The sequence below is a fragment of the Nansenia antarctica genome (assembly GCF_963989245.1).
Source record: "Nansenia antarctica genome assembly, chromosome: 6".
NCBI classification, from domain to species: Eukaryota; Metazoa; Chordata; class Actinopteri; order Argentiniformes; family Microstomatidae; genus Nansenia; species Nansenia antarctica.
In genome coordinates this window covers 8,696,160-8,713,809 of record NC_137676.1, presented here as the reverse complement: position 1 = coordinate 8,713,809, position 17,650 = coordinate 8,696,160, and the positions used below count along the sequence as shown (strand labels likewise).

The window sequence follows — 17,650 nt, the reverse complement described above, 5'->3', positions numbered from 1 at the left end:
TCCAGAGCTTTCTAATGTGCATGAGGATAAGCAGATAAGACTGGAGGATGTATAATGCACAGCCAGCCACAATGAGGGACACTCGATAGTCCCGAGGCACTAGTGGCATCTTATAATCATCATGTCGTATTAGTATCTTGTGGTAGCCATAAAGACTAGGCTTATTGCCATCAGAGAGTGGCTGGTCCTCACAGCAGACCTCTTTCTATGAAAGCATTACAGAATCAGAATTGCTTTTATTACATCCAGTGTACAGGACAGGTACAGAGTAAAATTACCTTTACCTGTTACCATTACCTTTGTTCTTCTATTTAATAGCCACGGCCCAGCAAACAGAAGGGAGGAGGACATTGACTCCTGATGTCTCACCCGTGGGATGTGTCCCCCATACAGTCAGATGTGACTAGGATACTTGGTTGTGGCTAGAAATGGTGTATAGCTGAGTGAGGTCCGCTTATGTTAGGCTACAATAGTATAACATAACATCTAGCCACAGCAATGATACTTTGTGCGCCGGTGTATTCCAGAGAGCAAGCATATCTACTTCAGCATTTCAGTATCTGGTTGCAGTTCATGTTATCATGAAGCTGTTGCTGCACAGGTTCTCTCACACAGGTTCTGTGACCGGCCGCATGATAAGATAAGCGTCATCTCTGGATAGTAGGTGTAAGGCTAGATCCTAAAGCTGACTCCAGACGATGACTCATGCTTGATAGGCACACAAGATAGGAGGTCTCTCTATACAGTAAGCCGCGGCCAGGTGTAAAGCTAGATGGACCCTATTGCTGCAGGTGCTGACTCCAATGTAGTTCCTCTCAGCCAGGATCTTGACATGGGCCACCAGTGTAAAAGTAGCCTTCCCAGGTAATGTTCATGGCTCAGTCCCTCTAACCTTCCCTATGGTGGTGTTGCAATACAATACAATACAATTCAATGAAAATGTGGAAATGTAAGTAAATACAGGTATCCAACATTACAGCTGACTGTTTAATACTCCCACAGACGCCTAACAAACCTACTTGTAGTGAGGACATGGTCAGTCAGGGAGCTCTAGAACGCTCTAGAACACTTTAAGGCCAGCCAGAGTGTTCTAGAACTACAGCAGAACGCTGAGCCCAGTCAGGGAGAACACTATAGAACACCTTTAGGCCAGTCAGTTTTCTAGAACCGCAGTAGAACACTCTGAGCCCAGTCAGTGAGGGTGGCTGGTCCTACTAGCAAGCAGCACTCCTTTGTTCTATTATTTCCTAGCAGAATCATGTTATTACCATTGGAGAGAGAGAGGAGAGAGGTGTTTTAGTCGCTTTTGTGGGTTCACATAAAACCGGATCAGCTACATGCAGAGCTTGGTCATGTATGTTCTTGTATGATTATGAGTGTCAAGAAAATATTAAAAGGGTTAAATAAATATTGAGTCAGTATGAGTGTTTGCTTCCTTGTTTGTTAAAGGTAGACGGCCCCAATCCTAAGTCAAGGTTGTTGTTTGTTTTTGATGTTTGTTGCAGATAGACCGCCGCCTCTGTGTGTCACGGCCTGTCACGAATGATTGGTAGGTTGTGTTGTTTATTAGTTTTTTCTTATGCTATGTTTATTTGTTTGTTGCAGGTAGACAGCCCCAGCCCTATGTCATGGCCTGCAGCGTGGCTAAACCAGGCCCTGCTAATGGATTACCCATGAAGGCTCAACTGCAGATAATAGGTGAGTGGTGTTGATCCTTGTCATTTCCATGAATCATTTTCATGTCCAGGCCTGTAGGCTTGTTAACATGGTGCAAATCCCAAAGATGGCATCAGTACATCAGGGGAGGCTGGTGGCGGTAGAAATCAGAGGATGCTTGGAATAAAATAAGGAACTTGTTTGATACCATTGCCTATTCCATTCCATGCATTACAATGAGCCCATCCTCATTTCTACCTGCACCAGCCTCCATTGGAGTACATGCTACAGTAGACTTTTTTGAATTCTCTTTTGTTTAGGCTAGGCTACCTGTATCTCTTTGTTTTGGTAGTGACACCGGTTGAATAGCCATGTTTTTATATTCAGCAGTCACATGTTTGATACCATTCCTCATTCCGTTCCATGCATTACAACAAGCCCGTCCTCCGAGTCAGCAGTACACCAGGGCATAGTCCAGAGCAGAGCCGTCAACAGGAAGTAAATCTGTTTATTGCTAGCCATATTTCCATGCCATCTCTTCGTAGTGCTGTGGTGTGTTACTACTACTACTACATTTCGTCAACAACACTCATAAAAAGAGTATACGTGGCTAACAGCTGGTGCTCTGGAACAACTTGACCTCATAATTGACCCGACAATGGCGCTCTCTTTTATGATATCATTTCAGTGCTGTCAGCGAAACTGAAGGAGAACAAGAAGAACTGGTTCGGCCCCAGTCCGTATGTGGAAGTGTCGGTTGACGGACAGTCCAAGAAGACAGAGAAATGCAGCAACACACACAGCCCCAAGTGGAAGCAGACTATCACAGTGTAAGCAGTGTCATACAGTACAACCATTAAGCCACTAAGCCGTCGCAATCTGATTGGTTAGAAGGTGCGTTTCAGTCCAGCCGTGGGAAAATGCCAATGTACCATGGCGGCTGATTGCCTCTTTCGTGTTCTATTTGAATGATCACTGTAGTGTGTTGTTGATAAAAAGGAACAATACGTTCATAATTCAGAGCCTCTTTTTTCACACCAGCTTGCAAGGAAATTACTATCATAAGGTGCCAGGGTTAGTTCCCGCAAACTCTGTCTTCCAATACCAACACAGTGTTGTTCAGTGTACTTTACTAGCCTATGTCCAATGATTTGGATGAAAACACCACATATGTATTTATGTATGTGTTTATTTGAGTAGGGGCAGATGCAATAACATAGGCATATTAACATTTCAACAAGACAGGTGCATTGCGCCATAACACGTTAGCTTAGGCTAATTTTCGGTGTCCGTGCTTAAATAGACAGAAAAATGTAAAGAAAATCGAAAGAATTCTGAAAGTACAGGTCAAGGGAAATTTTCTCTCTCTCTTGGATCAGATGTGAAGAGGGTGTGTGAGGATTCTGTCTCAGGGGGATTCAGTGTCGACACCTTCACACAGCGACATCCCTTCTTTATTTAGCCCTGCTGGGACTCTTCCACGACAGTCCTTTCTTTATTTAGAGTCCCTCCCTCTCTAGTTTCAGGGTGTCTTGGTGTTGTGTTTTTACAGCAGTAAGCTACGGTGTAGTATGCTGACCTCCTGCAACAAACAGCTTCTCCTGCAAGCAAGCGTTCAGGATTTTAGGAAGACGACTAACTACAACTATAGGGGTAGCGGTGGCCTAGTGGATACTAGTGAGATGGACTGGTTCAAATTCCAACTGGGAACACCACCACTAGTGTGCCCTTGAGTCAGGCACTTAGCCCCAAGTTAATCCAGGGAGATTGTCCCAGTAATCTCTAATTGTAAATCGCTTTGGATAAAAGTGTCTGCTAAATGGTAACAACATGTAAATATTTTAGGATTGCAATTTGAGATTATAGCCATAGCCAGTTTTTCATTAACATTATTATTAGGACACATGACATAGACCCTTAAACACCTCTAATAAGGATTGTCTTGTCTCCTTCTGAACGTACACTACATCTTAATCTGATCTGAGGCCAGCTTTCACCCATATTGTTTATATTATATGTGTCTCGTCCAGCTTCCTCATTGGTTGCTTTTTTTCTTCCATCCCTTTAATAGAATCGTCACTCCGTTCAGCAAGCTCGTCTTCCGTGTGTGGAGTCACCAGACCCTGAAGTCAGATGTGTTGATGGGCGTCGCCACGCTGGAGGTCAGCGAAGCACTCCGATCCAACGACATGAAAAGTGAGTCTGTGTCATATTGCGTGTTCCCTGGGTGTGTGAAGAAGGCCTGCATTGTCACTGAGCTCTCGCTGTTATGTAACACCAAACCCCCAGACACACGTATGCACGCGCACACACACACACACAAACACACAGTGTCTCTCTCTCTCTCTCTCTCTCTCTCTCTCTCTCTCTCTCTCTCTCTCTCTCTCTCTCTCTCTCTCTCTCTCTCTCTCTCTCTCTCTCTCTCTCTCTCTCTCTCTCTCTCTCTCTCTCTCTCTCTCTCTCTCACACACACACACACACACACCCTGTGTTGATGGTGTGATGATCAAATCATAGGCAGAGTACTTGCCTGCTCATAAAGTGCCCATTCAGTCCCTGGTCATTTGCCCAGCCAATGCATGACTAAGTAGTGATCACATGTCTCCTGCTTGGGTGAAATAACCATAGTAACAGTAAATTAGTTAAAGCGACATTTCACCAATTTTGAGCTCTAGTTGTTTTTCACTTACGTTCTGTAAATAAACTATTCCCATGCTTGCTCCAATCTCGGTCGATTGTTGTTGTTGTTGTTGTTGTAATTTTCGTTGTTGCTGCTGGTGGTGTTGTTGTCGTTGTTTACGTTGTTGTTGCTGGTCGTGTTGTTGTTGTTGTTGATTGTTGTTGTCGTCTTTGTTGTGGTGGTGGTGTAACCGATGCTCCCGTCCCCTGTGTGTCCCAGTCTCGGAGGTGGTGCAGACACTGCCGTTGAGCTCAGACAGAGAGCAGACAGACGTGGTGGGGGACCTGTCTGTGTGTCTGGACGGCATGCAGGTGGACCCCGAGATGTTTGCGTCTGCAGAGGCCAACCACCAGACGACAGCCAATGGGGAGTCACATCACAACGGGGATAACGGTGTCAGGTAAGGATGTTGTCATTAGTGTTGTTGTTGTTGTTAAGCCCAGCACCACCCCTCATCAGAGGACAACTTAGTTTATATAATTGATTTATTAGTTAACAAATGTTGTGAGAGTGAATGCATTTTTTATTCATCAAAAATGCATAAATGATGATACTTCATTTTGTACTTCATACTTCATCAAAGTATTGTCGCTAGGTAAATACCACATGAGACACTTGGCCCACTAGGTGGTGAGTGTTCCGGAATTATTTGGTGGTTAGTGTGTTACGGATTAAAAATGCTTCTTTTATTTAAAAACAGAATGAATAAATGGCTCTTCCTGACAAAGCCCATTGGTTATTAAGGACTATTACTTACCTGTATGAAATAAACATTGTTATCGTCTGTGCTTCAAAGTGAACAGCTAATTTTTGTGACAGGCGGAGTAGAGACAACTCTCCCTCAGTGGACGGGCTGGAACACAGATCTTCCCCTCTGAATGGCCGTGCTGTGAATGGCACAGGGTCTCCCCTTGTGTCAGCAGGGGCCTCCAGGAACCCCCTGCGGCCCCCCAGGCCCTCCCGCCCCCCGCCCCCCACCCCACGCAGACCAACATCCTCCCCAGGTGAGTGGGTGGCTCAGCCTGGTAACCCAAAGCTCCTTTAACCTTTCCCTCTGGTAGGCGGGGAGAGGCTGGTGGAGGCAGGAATTGGAGGCATCGAGTTTCCTCCCCCAGCCTCCCCTGCTGGTAGGTCGGACCCATCTTCCTTATACCGATCTCAATACTTTCAAGTCTAATCAAGTGCTCGTGGGTAGGGCTGTTAAAAACAGGGGTCTGGGCTAATCAACTACAGCCAAGGTTGAGAGTAAAACCAGGAGAAAAACAACTTTCTCAATCTCTGTTGTTCTCTCATCGGCTTGTGTTCTGGCAGCGTCCTCCAATGGCTCCATACCAGCTGAAGGCAGCGAGGGTCTAGGTTCAGAGACCCCTATTCGTACGGCAGCCCCTGGCCCGACACCCCCCCCAGAGTTCACCTCGGGCCCCCCAGACCAGGGCCCAGCAGCAGCAGCAGCAGCAGCAGCAGCAGCAGGAGGGGTGGGACCTCCAGCCAGCATCACCCCCGGACACCCCAGGGTCCCCGCCGTCAACACAGGCCCACTGCCACCTGGGTAAGGATGAGCAGGGTTAACCTGCTGCACTCTCCCCTCCCCACCTCTTTTCTACGCTCTCCTCTCTCTTCTCCTCTCCTCTCATCTTCTTGTCTTAGTGTGTCATGTAGCTGATCGTGTTTGTGTTTGTGTTTGTGTGTGTGTGTGTGTGTGTGTGTGTGTGTGTGTGTGTGTGTGTGTGTGTGTGTGTGTGTCTGTGTGTGTGTGTGTGTGTGTGTGTGTGTGATGCAGGTGGGAGCAGAGGGTGGATGCGACAGGGAGGTTGTACTTCGTGGACCACGTGGAGAAGAAGACCACATGGGAACGGCCAGACCCTCTACCTGCTGGGTGAGTAGATGGTTGGACGTCCTCTCCTGTTACCCTTGTGTTGGTCCTGTACAGTATGCAGCTCCGAAAATGCCTCAGCTCTGACCCAGACCCTAACGCGAAATGTTCTGTAGGAGATGATTGATGCGAGGTAAAGCCAATAGCTATGTGTCAGGAGTTTCTTTTAAAAAACAAAATAACATGGCTAGGGTTAGAGGTTAAGGCTAGGGTGAGAGGGCACGGTTAAAGTCAGAGGTTAACCCTGTATTGTCTGTCTAGGTGGGAGAGTCTTGCCGACCCCATGGGCAGGGTTAGGGGTCAAGGTCAGAGGTTAACCCTATGTTATCTAGGTGGTAGTGTCATGTGGACCCCATGGGCACGGTTAGGGTTAAGGTTAGGGGTCAGAAGTTAACCCTATGTTGTCTGTGTCTAGGTGGGAGCGTCGTGTGGACCCCATGGGCCGGGTGTACTTCGTGGACCACATCACCAGGACAACCACGTGGCAGCGCCCCACGATGGAGACGGTGCGTAACTACGAGCAGTGGCAGCACCAACGGAGCCAGCTGCAGGGCCACATGCAGCAGTTCAACCAGAGGTTCATCTTTGGGGTGAGTGATGTTACACACACGGGTCTGTTTTTGGTTTGCATGGTGTATGATCCCATGTAGGATAACCCACGCTTGTGGCATGACATGTGAAAATCCATTCAAATAAATCCATTCATTCACTCATTGGATCTGCTTTTTGGGGGTCTATGGTTCGGTGTTAGGTCATATTGTTTGTATTGTGTTTATTGTTAATATTGTCCTTGTTGTGAAGCACATTGAGACAATTGTCTTTGTTAAAACCGCTATAGAAATACATGTGATTGTTGGATCTGTTGTTCTCCTGTGTTCTGTTCAGCTCCAGGACCAGGTCCCAGCCACACCGAACAAGGAGTTTGATCCACTGGGTCCGATGCCACACGGATGGGGTAAGATCTCTCTCAGAACCTCACAAAACATCAGGGTTATATAATGCCAAAGGTGTGATTAATTTTTTACTTTGCTGTGCAGTAGCCGCTAAAATAAAGGCTTTAAAAATGTTCCACAAGGGAGAGAGCTTTGGATTCTTTTGAAGTTGTGCTTTTTTACAACTGCAACTTCACCGAGTCGCAATAAGTTATACATTGTTCTCCCATCAGCACCTATGTCGTCATACTGGATGCCAGTGCAGCGCTCCCTCTTTTTGCATTTTGTTACATTCCTAACAAATATATTTTATGGAATCAAGTTCTATGTATCTGGTTGAATACAGTTAATGTTTTTTTGTTAGATTTTGTATTCATTTTAATTAATTGTTGATTCTGCGTTAATGCCTTCTAATTTAAAATGTTTCGTTAACCATTCTACATGTTATGCTGTTTGTGTTCTCAGAGAAGAGAACTGACAGCAATGGGAGAGTCTACTTTGTACATCACCCCACGAGGGACACACAGTGGGAGGACCCACGCACTCAGGGGTGAGAGATTCATCTACACACAGCCTTATTGGTGACAACGGGTGTCCTAGTGTCTGCAGAGAGCCTGGGACCTAGTGTCTTTGTTGAGGTTTCTGTCTGAATGAGACCCCACATGGGTTAGGGTTGGTTAAGCCCCAAGTTTGGGCACCCCTGTGTTAATCTGTCTGTGTCTCCCTCCAGGCTGCTGAATGAGAAGCCCCTGCCAGAGGGCTGGGAGATGAGGTTCACGGTGGACGGCATCCCCTACTTCGTAGACCACAACAGGAGAGCCACTACCTACATAGACCCTCGCACTGGGAAATCCTCACTGTGAGTCATTGGCACACACACACACACACACACACACACACACACACACACACAAACAAACACAAACGCTTTTCATCCTTAACTCACTAACTGCCAAATAATTCCGGAACACTCACCACCTAGAGTGCAAAGTGTGTAATGTGGTATTTACCTAGCAACAATACACACACACACACACACACACACACCAGGAGAGCCACTACCTACATAGACACTCGCACTGGGAAATCCTCACTGTACTTCCCGCCTCTCAGATGCCTCAACAAGCTGTCCTGAGCCCATGGTTTAGACCAGGGCTGTACAACTTAGACATCCAATCCTGACATCTATCTGTTTGTGTTTCTACATGAAATTAGATCCCTCTGATAAACTGCAGAGTGAACACACCTTGTTTCTAGGTAAACATACATACAAAAGATCAGCTCCACTTGAGTCTTACTTAAAGAGGTGAGTCTTACTGTACGTGGGGGGTATTCCATCAATGTTGCTAAAGGAACATCCAGGCTTATAAGTCTTGTGAGATTTATCAAAATAAGCCTGGATTCTTTTATAAGTCTCGTGAGACTTTTCAGAATAAGCCTGGATTTTCCTTTAGCAACGTTAATGGTATACCCCCCTGGTTAAATAAAGGTTAAATAAAAGACAAGGATGAAAACCAGCAGGAGCTGTATACCCTGGTTTAGACCAGACTAGGCCATGTCACGTGCAGGTAAGACTAATACATTTCAGACTCAAAGAAAACACACAGGTACAGTAGTAATACAAGTGTTGCTAATAATAGCACTCTGTTGTCATCCCAACAACAACAACAACAACAACAACAACAACAACAACAACAACAACAACAACAACTTGACCAACCCAGATGACTAATAGCGTTGAGTAGATCACAGTTGTCTCTATTGTATTAAGAATCGCCAGTAGCCACACACGAGTTGACAGACTGGTTATTATTATTATTATTATTATTATTATTATTATTATTAGTGTTGTAGTAAACATGGTTTGTGTGTGTAACTGTTGGTGCCTGCATGATCATCCCATCTATTGGACAAGTGGTTGTTTTGTCAACTTAACTCACTGCTAAATATAACCCTCTACTATCCATATCTAGGCTCAGCCTCGTTCCTCAAGATAACAGGTTTAACCTCATTCTGCGCCAACCCGTCTTCTGCTTTACCTGGAAAATGTAGCATTATCTGACTGATCTTGACAGAGACTTTTCTGAGAAGGAAAATATTTTAAACAGTTGAATCAAGATTAGGATTCCTTTTAATGTTCCTCCTGCTGCATTTCAGCGTTTCAACCCTTATTCAAGCCATGAGTTGATTTCATGGGCTTATCAATGGGACACAGCGATTGTATGCTGATATACATGTCATCATAAAGACCAGTGTCAGTGTTGACTTTATAATGTGTGACTCTCTAACCTCTCTCTCTCTCTCTCTCTCTCTCTCTCTGTACTATCTCCACCTCTCTCTCTCTCTCTCTCTCTCTCTCTCTCTCTCTGTACTATCTCCACCTCTCTCTCTATCCTCTCTCTCTCTCCCTCCCTCTCTCACAGTGAGAATGGGCCTCAGATCACCTATGTCAGAGACTTCAAAGCCAAAGTCCAGTACTTCAGATTCTGGTGCCAGGTGCGTGTCACCATGACTGATCTTGAAAGGGAGTATACCGTAGATAACCGTCTTGACTTAAACAATAACAACCTTATTAAGATTTTGAATGGTTGAAACATTGACCTCATCTTTGTTTTTGTGATCAACAAAGATGTACATGTTTATTAAATGAAAATAGTGGCAGCTATGTTTTTTGGCCTGTTTGAAGAATAATTATATTTGTTCATATCCAGCAATTGTCGATGCCCCAGCACATCAAGATCACGGTCACTCGCAAAACCCTGTTTGAAGACTCGTTCCAGCAAGTAAGTCAACATAGTCTCTATTAGTCAATCACACTGAGAATTCATGTTCCAATGTGTGTGTCAGTATACAGTGTACTATGATACTATACTATCTATACTGGTCCAGATCATGAGAATAAATGTCTCAATGTGTGCATCACTATGTAGATTATGACACTAGTAGACTGACTAACCATAATCTCTGTTCTAGATCCTGACAATACATGTCCCAATGTGTGCGTCAGTACGTAGTTTATGATACAAGGCTATTCTAATCCTAATATCCCTTCTAGATCATGAGTTTCAATGCACAGGACCTCCGCAGGAGACTATGGATTATATTCCCTGGAGAAGAAGGCCTCGACTATGGAGGGGTAGCAAGGTAAGACTCATTTAACTCTTAACTCATTTAGTGCTAAGAGTGAATAAAGTTGCCCAAATTGTCAACATTCTAGGGTCCATCCAAGAGTGACTATTCACCAAAAATGTATAAATAATGATGCTTCATTTTGTAGCCAATCAAAGTATTGTTGCTAGGTAAATGACGCGTAAAACACATGGCACTCTATGTGGTGGGTATTCTGGAATCCTTTGGCAGTTAGTGGGTTAATGTAGTCAACGCCTATCTAACAGTACCTGCTGAGGTATGGGATTTGTTTAATTGATGGCAGAGGTTTGGCATTCTGATAAATGTGTGCGTTAGTGTGTTTGTGGGTGTGTGTGTGTGATTGTGGATGATATGATGTGATTTTTGATGTTCTGTGTCTGTATTTCATGTGCAGAGAGTGATTTTTTTCCACTTCATGTGCTCTCTGTTTGAGTGCTGGTATAGATTAGTAATGTCTGGTACGGCATTAGGCGATATGGTATGTATTGGTAATGCCTGGTCTGTCCTCTCCTTCAGGGAGTGGTTTTTCCTGTTGTCTCATGAGGTTTTGAACCCCATGTACTGTCTGTTTGAGTACGCTGGGAAGGACAACTACTGTCTCCAAATAAACCCTGCCTCCTACATCAACCCTGATCACCTCAAGTACTTCAAGTTCATTGGACGCTTCATCGCCATGGTAACTGGTTTTTGACAATACATTGAACGTTTTACATTTTTTAATGTCAGATCATGATCTCATCTTGTCAAGTCTTGGGGGATGGTTTCCTGGACCCACATTAAGCCTACTCCTAGACTAACCGGACCTTCAGGAGTTTAAAAACAGAGTAGATCTGCCAATTCAGTTGCTAGTGCAGAGATGCTTTGGCATTTTCAATTCAATGAACACCAATTCTCAGCAATAATTAAAAAGGCATTGGCGGATCTGAGATGTCTCCTTTCTTTCTTTTTTTCTTTCTTTCCTTCCTACCTTCTTTCTTTCTCTCCCAGGCTCTTTTCCATGGGAAGTTCATAGACACAGGCTTCTCTCTGCCCTTCTACAAACGCATTCTCAACAAGCCCTGGGCTCTGAAGGACCTGGAGTCCATTGACCCAGAGTTCTACAACTCTCTCATCTGGATCAAGTGAGTCTGCGTCCTGGGATAGTCTATATGTGTTGTTTACCTCAGGGAGAACAATATTGAGGGGAGTGTTATTGTTTCAAATTAAGGAAAAGACATGCTTGACTCTAAATTAAGTTCAATGTTGATTAATGTGTCTTTGGGTGCTGTGTACCCTAGGGTTGATCCAATAAGTAAATAATAGGGCCACCAAAAATAAATGATGGTTTAATGCATAATCAGCATAGTCACTGTGAAAGTGTGTCTGCCTTCTTCAGCACAGAGTATTATTGTTTACCCATGTTTGTTTACCATTGTATATCTATACGTGTTGTCTTGTTGTCTCCAGGGAGAACAACTTCAGGAGGAGTGTGTTGTTATTTACCTACTGTATGTCTGTTTACCTATATATTTGTTGTGTGTGTTCCTCAGAGAGAACAACCTGGAGGAGTGTGGTCTGGAGATGTTCTTCTCTGTGGACAAGGAGATCCTGGGGGAGATCACCACCCACGAGCTGAAACCTGATGGAGGAGACCTCCTGGTCACGGAGGAGAACAAGGAGGAGTACATCAGGTCTGTCTGTCTGTCTGTCCCTGTTATAGCTGTCTGTCTGTCTGTGTGTCTGTCATAGCTGTCTGTCTGTCCCTCCGTCCCTGTTATAGCTGTCTGTCCTGGTCACGGAGGAGTACAAGAAGGAGTACATCAGGTCTGTCTGTCTGTTTTTTTTTTTCTCCAGAAGCCCCTATATCTGCATCCAGGGTTGCCATGTTAGCCCAAAAAGTATTAGGCAGGTTAAAGACGCGTCTACACAAGGATAAGGGAAACATGGTGCTGTATCTGAGGCCTGTGTCTGCTGTCTGTGTGTCTCCAGGCTGGTAGCAGAGTGGAGGCTGTCCCGAGGAGTGGAGGAGCAGACTCAGGCCTTCTTCGAGGGCTTCAACGAGGTCCTCCCTCAGCAGTACCTGCAGTATTTTGACGCCAAAGAACTGGAGGTACGACCTAGTTTGACTTTCTTATCGAGGCCCAACTCTGTCTGTTCTCCCTCTTCTTTTAACAAAGTGTGTAATGGTAGTAATACACAGTAGTAACACACACACACACACACACACACACACACACACACTCAGGGATTTAGGCCTAATCAAGGGAAAAGGAGTTTCCACCATATTTCAAGACCGTACGTTATTTAAAGTTTTCCATCAATGGAGTCATGGGATAAAGAGACACGCACACACACATACACACATACACAGGTAGGATGACAGCTGTAGGCTGTTGGTCCTATGTTCCACTGAGTCTGTCCCTGCCCCCTCTCTGTAGGTGATGCTGTGTGGGATGCAGGAGATCGACCTGGCTGACTGGCAGAGGAACACCATCTACAGACACTACGCCCGCAGCAGCAAACAGATCCTCTGGTTCTGGCAGGTCAGTGGTTGCAACTATCACAAAATGGAAGCCAAAAAGGGTCTAGATGGGGCTGACTATAACAAATATATAGAGAGTAGCCAAATAGAGAGAGAGACCAAAAATAGAATGCTAAATATGTAATGGGTTTGCAAAATGTGAGGTACAAAGACAACAAAAAAAGCATGTAGTCCCAGAGCTGAGCTGAACAAAAGGGATAACTGCATTGATCACACACACAAACGCGTGTCTTCACCCGGAGCTACTATGTGATCAGATACAGCACACTATTTAAAGATACAACACACTATTTAAAGCATATACAACTTCAGAGTTGTCTAAGCAGTTAAATGTCAGGTGAACATCAGAAGAATGACTGTGTGATTCTTCTTCAATATCATCGAAAAACTCTTGAGAAAAGACAGGCTGTTTATATGGGGAAAAGATGTGCCTCCTTCTGATGTTCAACAGATTTTTAGCTGCACCTTGACTCAAGTTGTAGGTACATTGTAGGTCAATTCATTAATTTGTTCGCCCATCCATCCATCCATCCATCCACTCCTCCACCCATTAACCTACACTCCCCTCTTTCCCCTCCAGCTGATAAAGGAGATGGACAACGAGAAGAGGATGCGTCTGCTCCAGTTTGTGTCGGGGACCTGTCGGCTGCCTGTCGGAGGCTTCGCTGACCTCCTGGGTGAGTAGGAGAACAGCACCCTCTGTAGACGGGAGGATGAACAGCATTCGACAGGAGAAGGCTTCATCTGGCTCTGGGAATGGAATATTTAACATTGAAGTCATTTAGCAGATGCTTTTCTCCAAAGTAACTTAAGATAAGTACATTTGTGACAGGGTCTGGTGAAAATGTCCCCAAGTAGGGCAAGGTAATTTAATTTTTCAGTGATGTGTCATACATTGACATCTGAAAATAGTTGAAGAAGATATGCTTGGAGAAAATCGTTGTTCTAAATCGAAACACGCGTTCGCAGCTATCGTGTTGGTAGCTACCTAGCTGCAAAAAAGAAAACATTGCTATATACTTACATCTAACTGCATGTTTAGCACATCAAGACATGCTGATAGAACATCAACATGCTAAAACCACATAAATACACATAATTAGATACATAGATGATCCTTGATCTTTCCACACGTCCTAAAAAGTTTGTTTACAAGCCATGTATCACTAACCCAGTAGCCTACGAAGCCGGATGACAACAATAGAGTGAATCCAATTAAAGTATTTAGTGATCCTAAAACTGTTAGTGGCCACTTCAACACTTAAACTTTCGTAATATGAAGAAAAAATGTTTAAAAGAAGAAGCTTGAGAATTGCCGACATGCAGACCTTTTCACCAGACTGCGTCACATTTTTCTAAATTAAGGGAATCAACGATACATAAGTCATCCTAAGTAAAACTGTCAATAAAAACAAGTGCCAATGGCAGTCACAGTGCTAGAGAAATGGAGAACATATTCTCAGTGTCTGTTTTATAGAGGAATATAGGTAGTGACTCTGTCGTTCTGACTGTGGTGGGAATATATACCTTGAAGGGTGCTCACATGCAGTTCTTTTGCAACTTTTGGACTAAGTAGGTCATTTACATATAAGTCATTTAGCAAACACTTTTATTCAAAGCGACTTACAATAAGTACATTTGTCTAAGTAAGTACGGTAAATCAACTATATACACTCATTCTGTCTCACAGGGAGCAACGGGCCCCAGAAGTTCTGCATTGAGAAGGTGGGGAAGGAGAACTGGCTCCCCAGGAGTCACACTTGGTGAGTATCTATCAGGGGAGGCAGGTGGAGGTAGATATCGGAGGACGGGCTCATTGTACTTTTTGATACCATTCCTTATTCCATGTCATACATTATAATGAGCCGTCCTCCGATTTCAACCTCCACCAGCCTCCCCAGGGATCTATTCTACACTGGTGTAAGGATAAAACTGTACCAATATGGTAATTTCACATCCATTGCTGATCATCGAGCAAAGATGATCCTACTCCTATGAAGCTTTTCAAGAAACTCACACTGGTGGGTTTTATTAGCTAATCTCTCTCTGTCCTCCTGTCTCTCTTCTCTCTCTTCTCTCTCCTGTATCTCTCTTTCCTCTCTTTCTCTCCTTTTTCTAGCTTTAACCGGTTGGATCTGCCTCCTTACAAGAGCTATGAGCAGCTGAAGGAGAAGTTGATGTTTGCTATTGAAGAGACCGAGGGCTTTGGACAGGAGTGATGAAGAGAAGGAGGAAGGACACACAAGGACGTGTGTGTGTGTGTGTGTGTGTGTGTGTGTGTGTGTGTGTGTGGAAAGAGAGTGAGTGAGAAAGAGAGTGAGTGAGTGAGCGAGCTGGGTCTTAAAGATGATCTCTTCAATCGATGGATGGATGGATGGATGCTCCAACCCACAAGGCCTGATGGGAACTGGAGTCTTTACCCCGAACAGGAAGCTGCTCCTCCAGTCTCTCAGAATGTCCCCAACATTATGCATGACAGCTGGAAATCCCACCCTCTATGACATCATCTATCCCATCATCTTTTGCCTCCACCACTACGTCTGTATCCTGACGCTTTACTCTCAAGAACATGAAGAAGAACTTCATTAAACAGACGACATGTAAGTGGATTGGTCAGACAGACAATGACTAGATTGAGAGGGTGTTCATGCTTCAGAACACTACAGAGAAACCCTGAATCCCAAATCAACCCCTACGCACTAACCTCTAAACCCTAACCCTTATGCACTAACCCCTACCGTACCAGGGGAGGCAGGTGGAGGCAGAAATCAGAAGACAGGCTCATTGTAATGCATGAAATGGAATGAGGAGTGGTATCAAACACGCGATATCATTCCTCATTCCATTCCATGCATCACAATGAGCCCTTCCGCTGATTTTTACCTTTAGCAGCCTCCACTACCATAGACCTGAGTGTAGACTTGGATAGGTAAAGGCAAGATGGTTGTATCTCTATTTTGGCTCTCTGTTAGGCCAAGTGACATTTCTGCCATATTGGTTACACTTGTCGAATGCTCTCAGGTCTACACAAGTGCATCGGGTGTAGGAGCTAGAGGGCGATTTAGGACACGGGGGACTCTGTTCCAAGCCTCGTTGCGTTTATCTGTGAATCACTAGAAGATTGTGAGGGACTTTGCGGCCCCCTTTATGGTACACCCGCCCGCTCGACAGTCAGGAGGACATGGACATGCTTCTAATACAGCCCTAGTTTTATAGGGCGCTGTCGTGAGGACACTTGACGTGAGGACATCAAATGTAATATCTTGTGTAAAGTATTCTGGAAGTGTGAAATATGTGTGGTTGTCCAGAATACTGGCTTGGGATGCTGCAGTTGTTGTCTGAGGGTGACATTAGCCACTAACCGGCCATCGCTCCAGATCAGATCAAGAACAGTGCAATTCAATTTAACTCACCAACTGCCAAAGAATTCCCGAACACTCACCATCTAGAGTGCCAAGTGTTTTATGTGGTATTTACCTAGCAACAACATTTTTGATTGGCTAGAAAACAAAGCACCATAATTTATAAATTTCTGGTCAATTAAGCCACCCGTGGTACTCTAGAATGTTTACATTTTGGGCGACTTTATTCACCCTCAGCACTAAATGAGTTCAGCACACTTGATGAAATTGTTGAGTCCGCTTTCGCTCTTCTCCAGCGCGAGCACACACTCGCGCGATCGGACGTAGAGCGATGGTCTGTAAGGGGCTCCTGTGTGCCGAGGTTGTGCCTGAGGAGACTAACGAGCTCTATATGTAGCCTTGAGGTGAATCTGGGGAGATTTTTAACTTGGTTTTATGTTGTGTCCATTTTATATTGATGGGAGATGTTTTTAATTTGGGGGGAAAATATCTGGGCCCTTCTGGGTCCTCACTGGATCAGACTGGATCAGACATCGTGTGCTGTACAGTAGCTTAGTGTTTCTCCACCAGGCCTGGGTGCAGGTGGTGTTGGAAATCATTTTGACTACTTGATCTGTGTTTGATTGAGTTTGCCTGGCACAATGGAACCAGTGGACTCGTCCCAGAAGCACAAACCCATCTGGCTCTCCAGGAAGGCTCAAGCAAACTGATCTAGTCAGCTCTCATGTATTGGTTCTCCTTCGAGGAGGAAAGCCGTACAGTAGCTTAGCATTGAGAAACACTATACTGTGAAGGCAACACCGCAGCAGTGGGAATTAGTCCTAATGGATCTCGTCTGATCTTTCATCGTCCTATTCTGGGTCAAGATCATGAATTGAAATCCCAGGAAAGTGAAGTGTAAATACATATGATAATTTATGACCCACTGCAAATATACACAAGCACTCAGCTCCTTTTAATTTTTGTCTCCAGATTGATCCTTATGCAACTAAACTACTTCTCCCTGTACATGAACATATGTTGTAAATGGTGTTAATAATTAAATGATTAATTTCCTTTTTCAAATAAGAGGAAGATTTTAGTAATAAGGGGTTTATGGTGCGGAAAAAAAGATTTTTTTCCCTGTTTTGATTTATATATGTACATGAAGAATTTGTGTAAAAAATGTGCTGCGAAATAAATTTAATCTATGGATTGGTGAGTGTTCTTGTCCTTTGAAATGAATGTTTCTGGTGTGAAAGTGAATTCTGGAAGACCCTTTATAGTCACTAACACAAGGATTCAAATAATGTATCTTTAATTACAATCATGGAGAATGAGAATGAATGACACTGCTTTACATCATATCATCATCATGTCCACATACATTTTCCTGTAATTTCCCAATACTTGGGGATAATTCATTGTCATATTGCATTTATCAAACAGTATTAGGTGCATGCCAACTTTAATACATATATTCTTCATCATTTATGT

General features: G+C 44.2%; 1 protein-coding gene across 1 annotated transcript in view; it reads left to right on the top strand.

Annotated features, from left to right (window-relative positions):
• itchb (itchy E3 ubiquitin protein ligase b) overlaps positions 1-17,362 on the top strand; it is a 19,417-nt gene extending 2,055 nt beyond the window's left edge. The window contains exons 2-23 of the mRNA XM_080534158.1: positions 1,606-1,698; positions 2,345-2,486; positions 3,728-3,852; positions 4,556-4,736; positions 5,156-5,340; positions 5,648-5,885; positions 6,117-6,212; positions 6,625-6,799; positions 7,095-7,164; positions 7,607-7,691; positions 7,872-8,000; positions 9,565-9,637; positions 9,853-9,924; positions 10,197-10,285; positions 10,808-10,967; positions 11,279-11,412; positions 11,821-11,961; positions 12,260-12,380; positions 12,709-12,813; positions 13,393-13,489; positions 14,503-14,575; positions 14,932-17,362. Coding sequence (XP_080390284.1) covers positions 1,629-1,698; positions 2,345-2,486; positions 3,728-3,852; positions 4,556-4,736; positions 5,156-5,340; positions 5,648-5,885; positions 6,117-6,212; positions 6,625-6,799; positions 7,095-7,164; positions 7,607-7,691; positions 7,872-8,000; positions 9,565-9,637; positions 9,853-9,924; positions 10,197-10,285; positions 10,808-10,967; positions 11,279-11,412; positions 11,821-11,961; positions 12,260-12,380; positions 12,709-12,813; positions 13,393-13,489; positions 14,503-14,575; positions 14,932-15,031 — 2,661 coding nt within the window. The 5' untranslated portion in view covers positions 1,606-1,628 and the 3' untranslated portion in view covers positions 15,032-17,362. The remainder of the gene's footprint in view (positions 1-1,605; positions 1,699-2,344; positions 2,487-3,727; positions 3,853-4,555; positions 4,737-5,155; positions 5,341-5,647; positions 5,886-6,116; positions 6,213-6,624; positions 6,800-7,094; positions 7,165-7,606; positions 7,692-7,871; positions 8,001-9,564; positions 9,638-9,852; positions 9,925-10,196; positions 10,286-10,807; positions 10,968-11,278; positions 11,413-11,820; positions 11,962-12,259; positions 12,381-12,708; positions 12,814-13,392; positions 13,490-14,502; positions 14,576-14,931) is intronic.
• Positions 17,363-17,650: the final 288 nt, after the last annotated feature.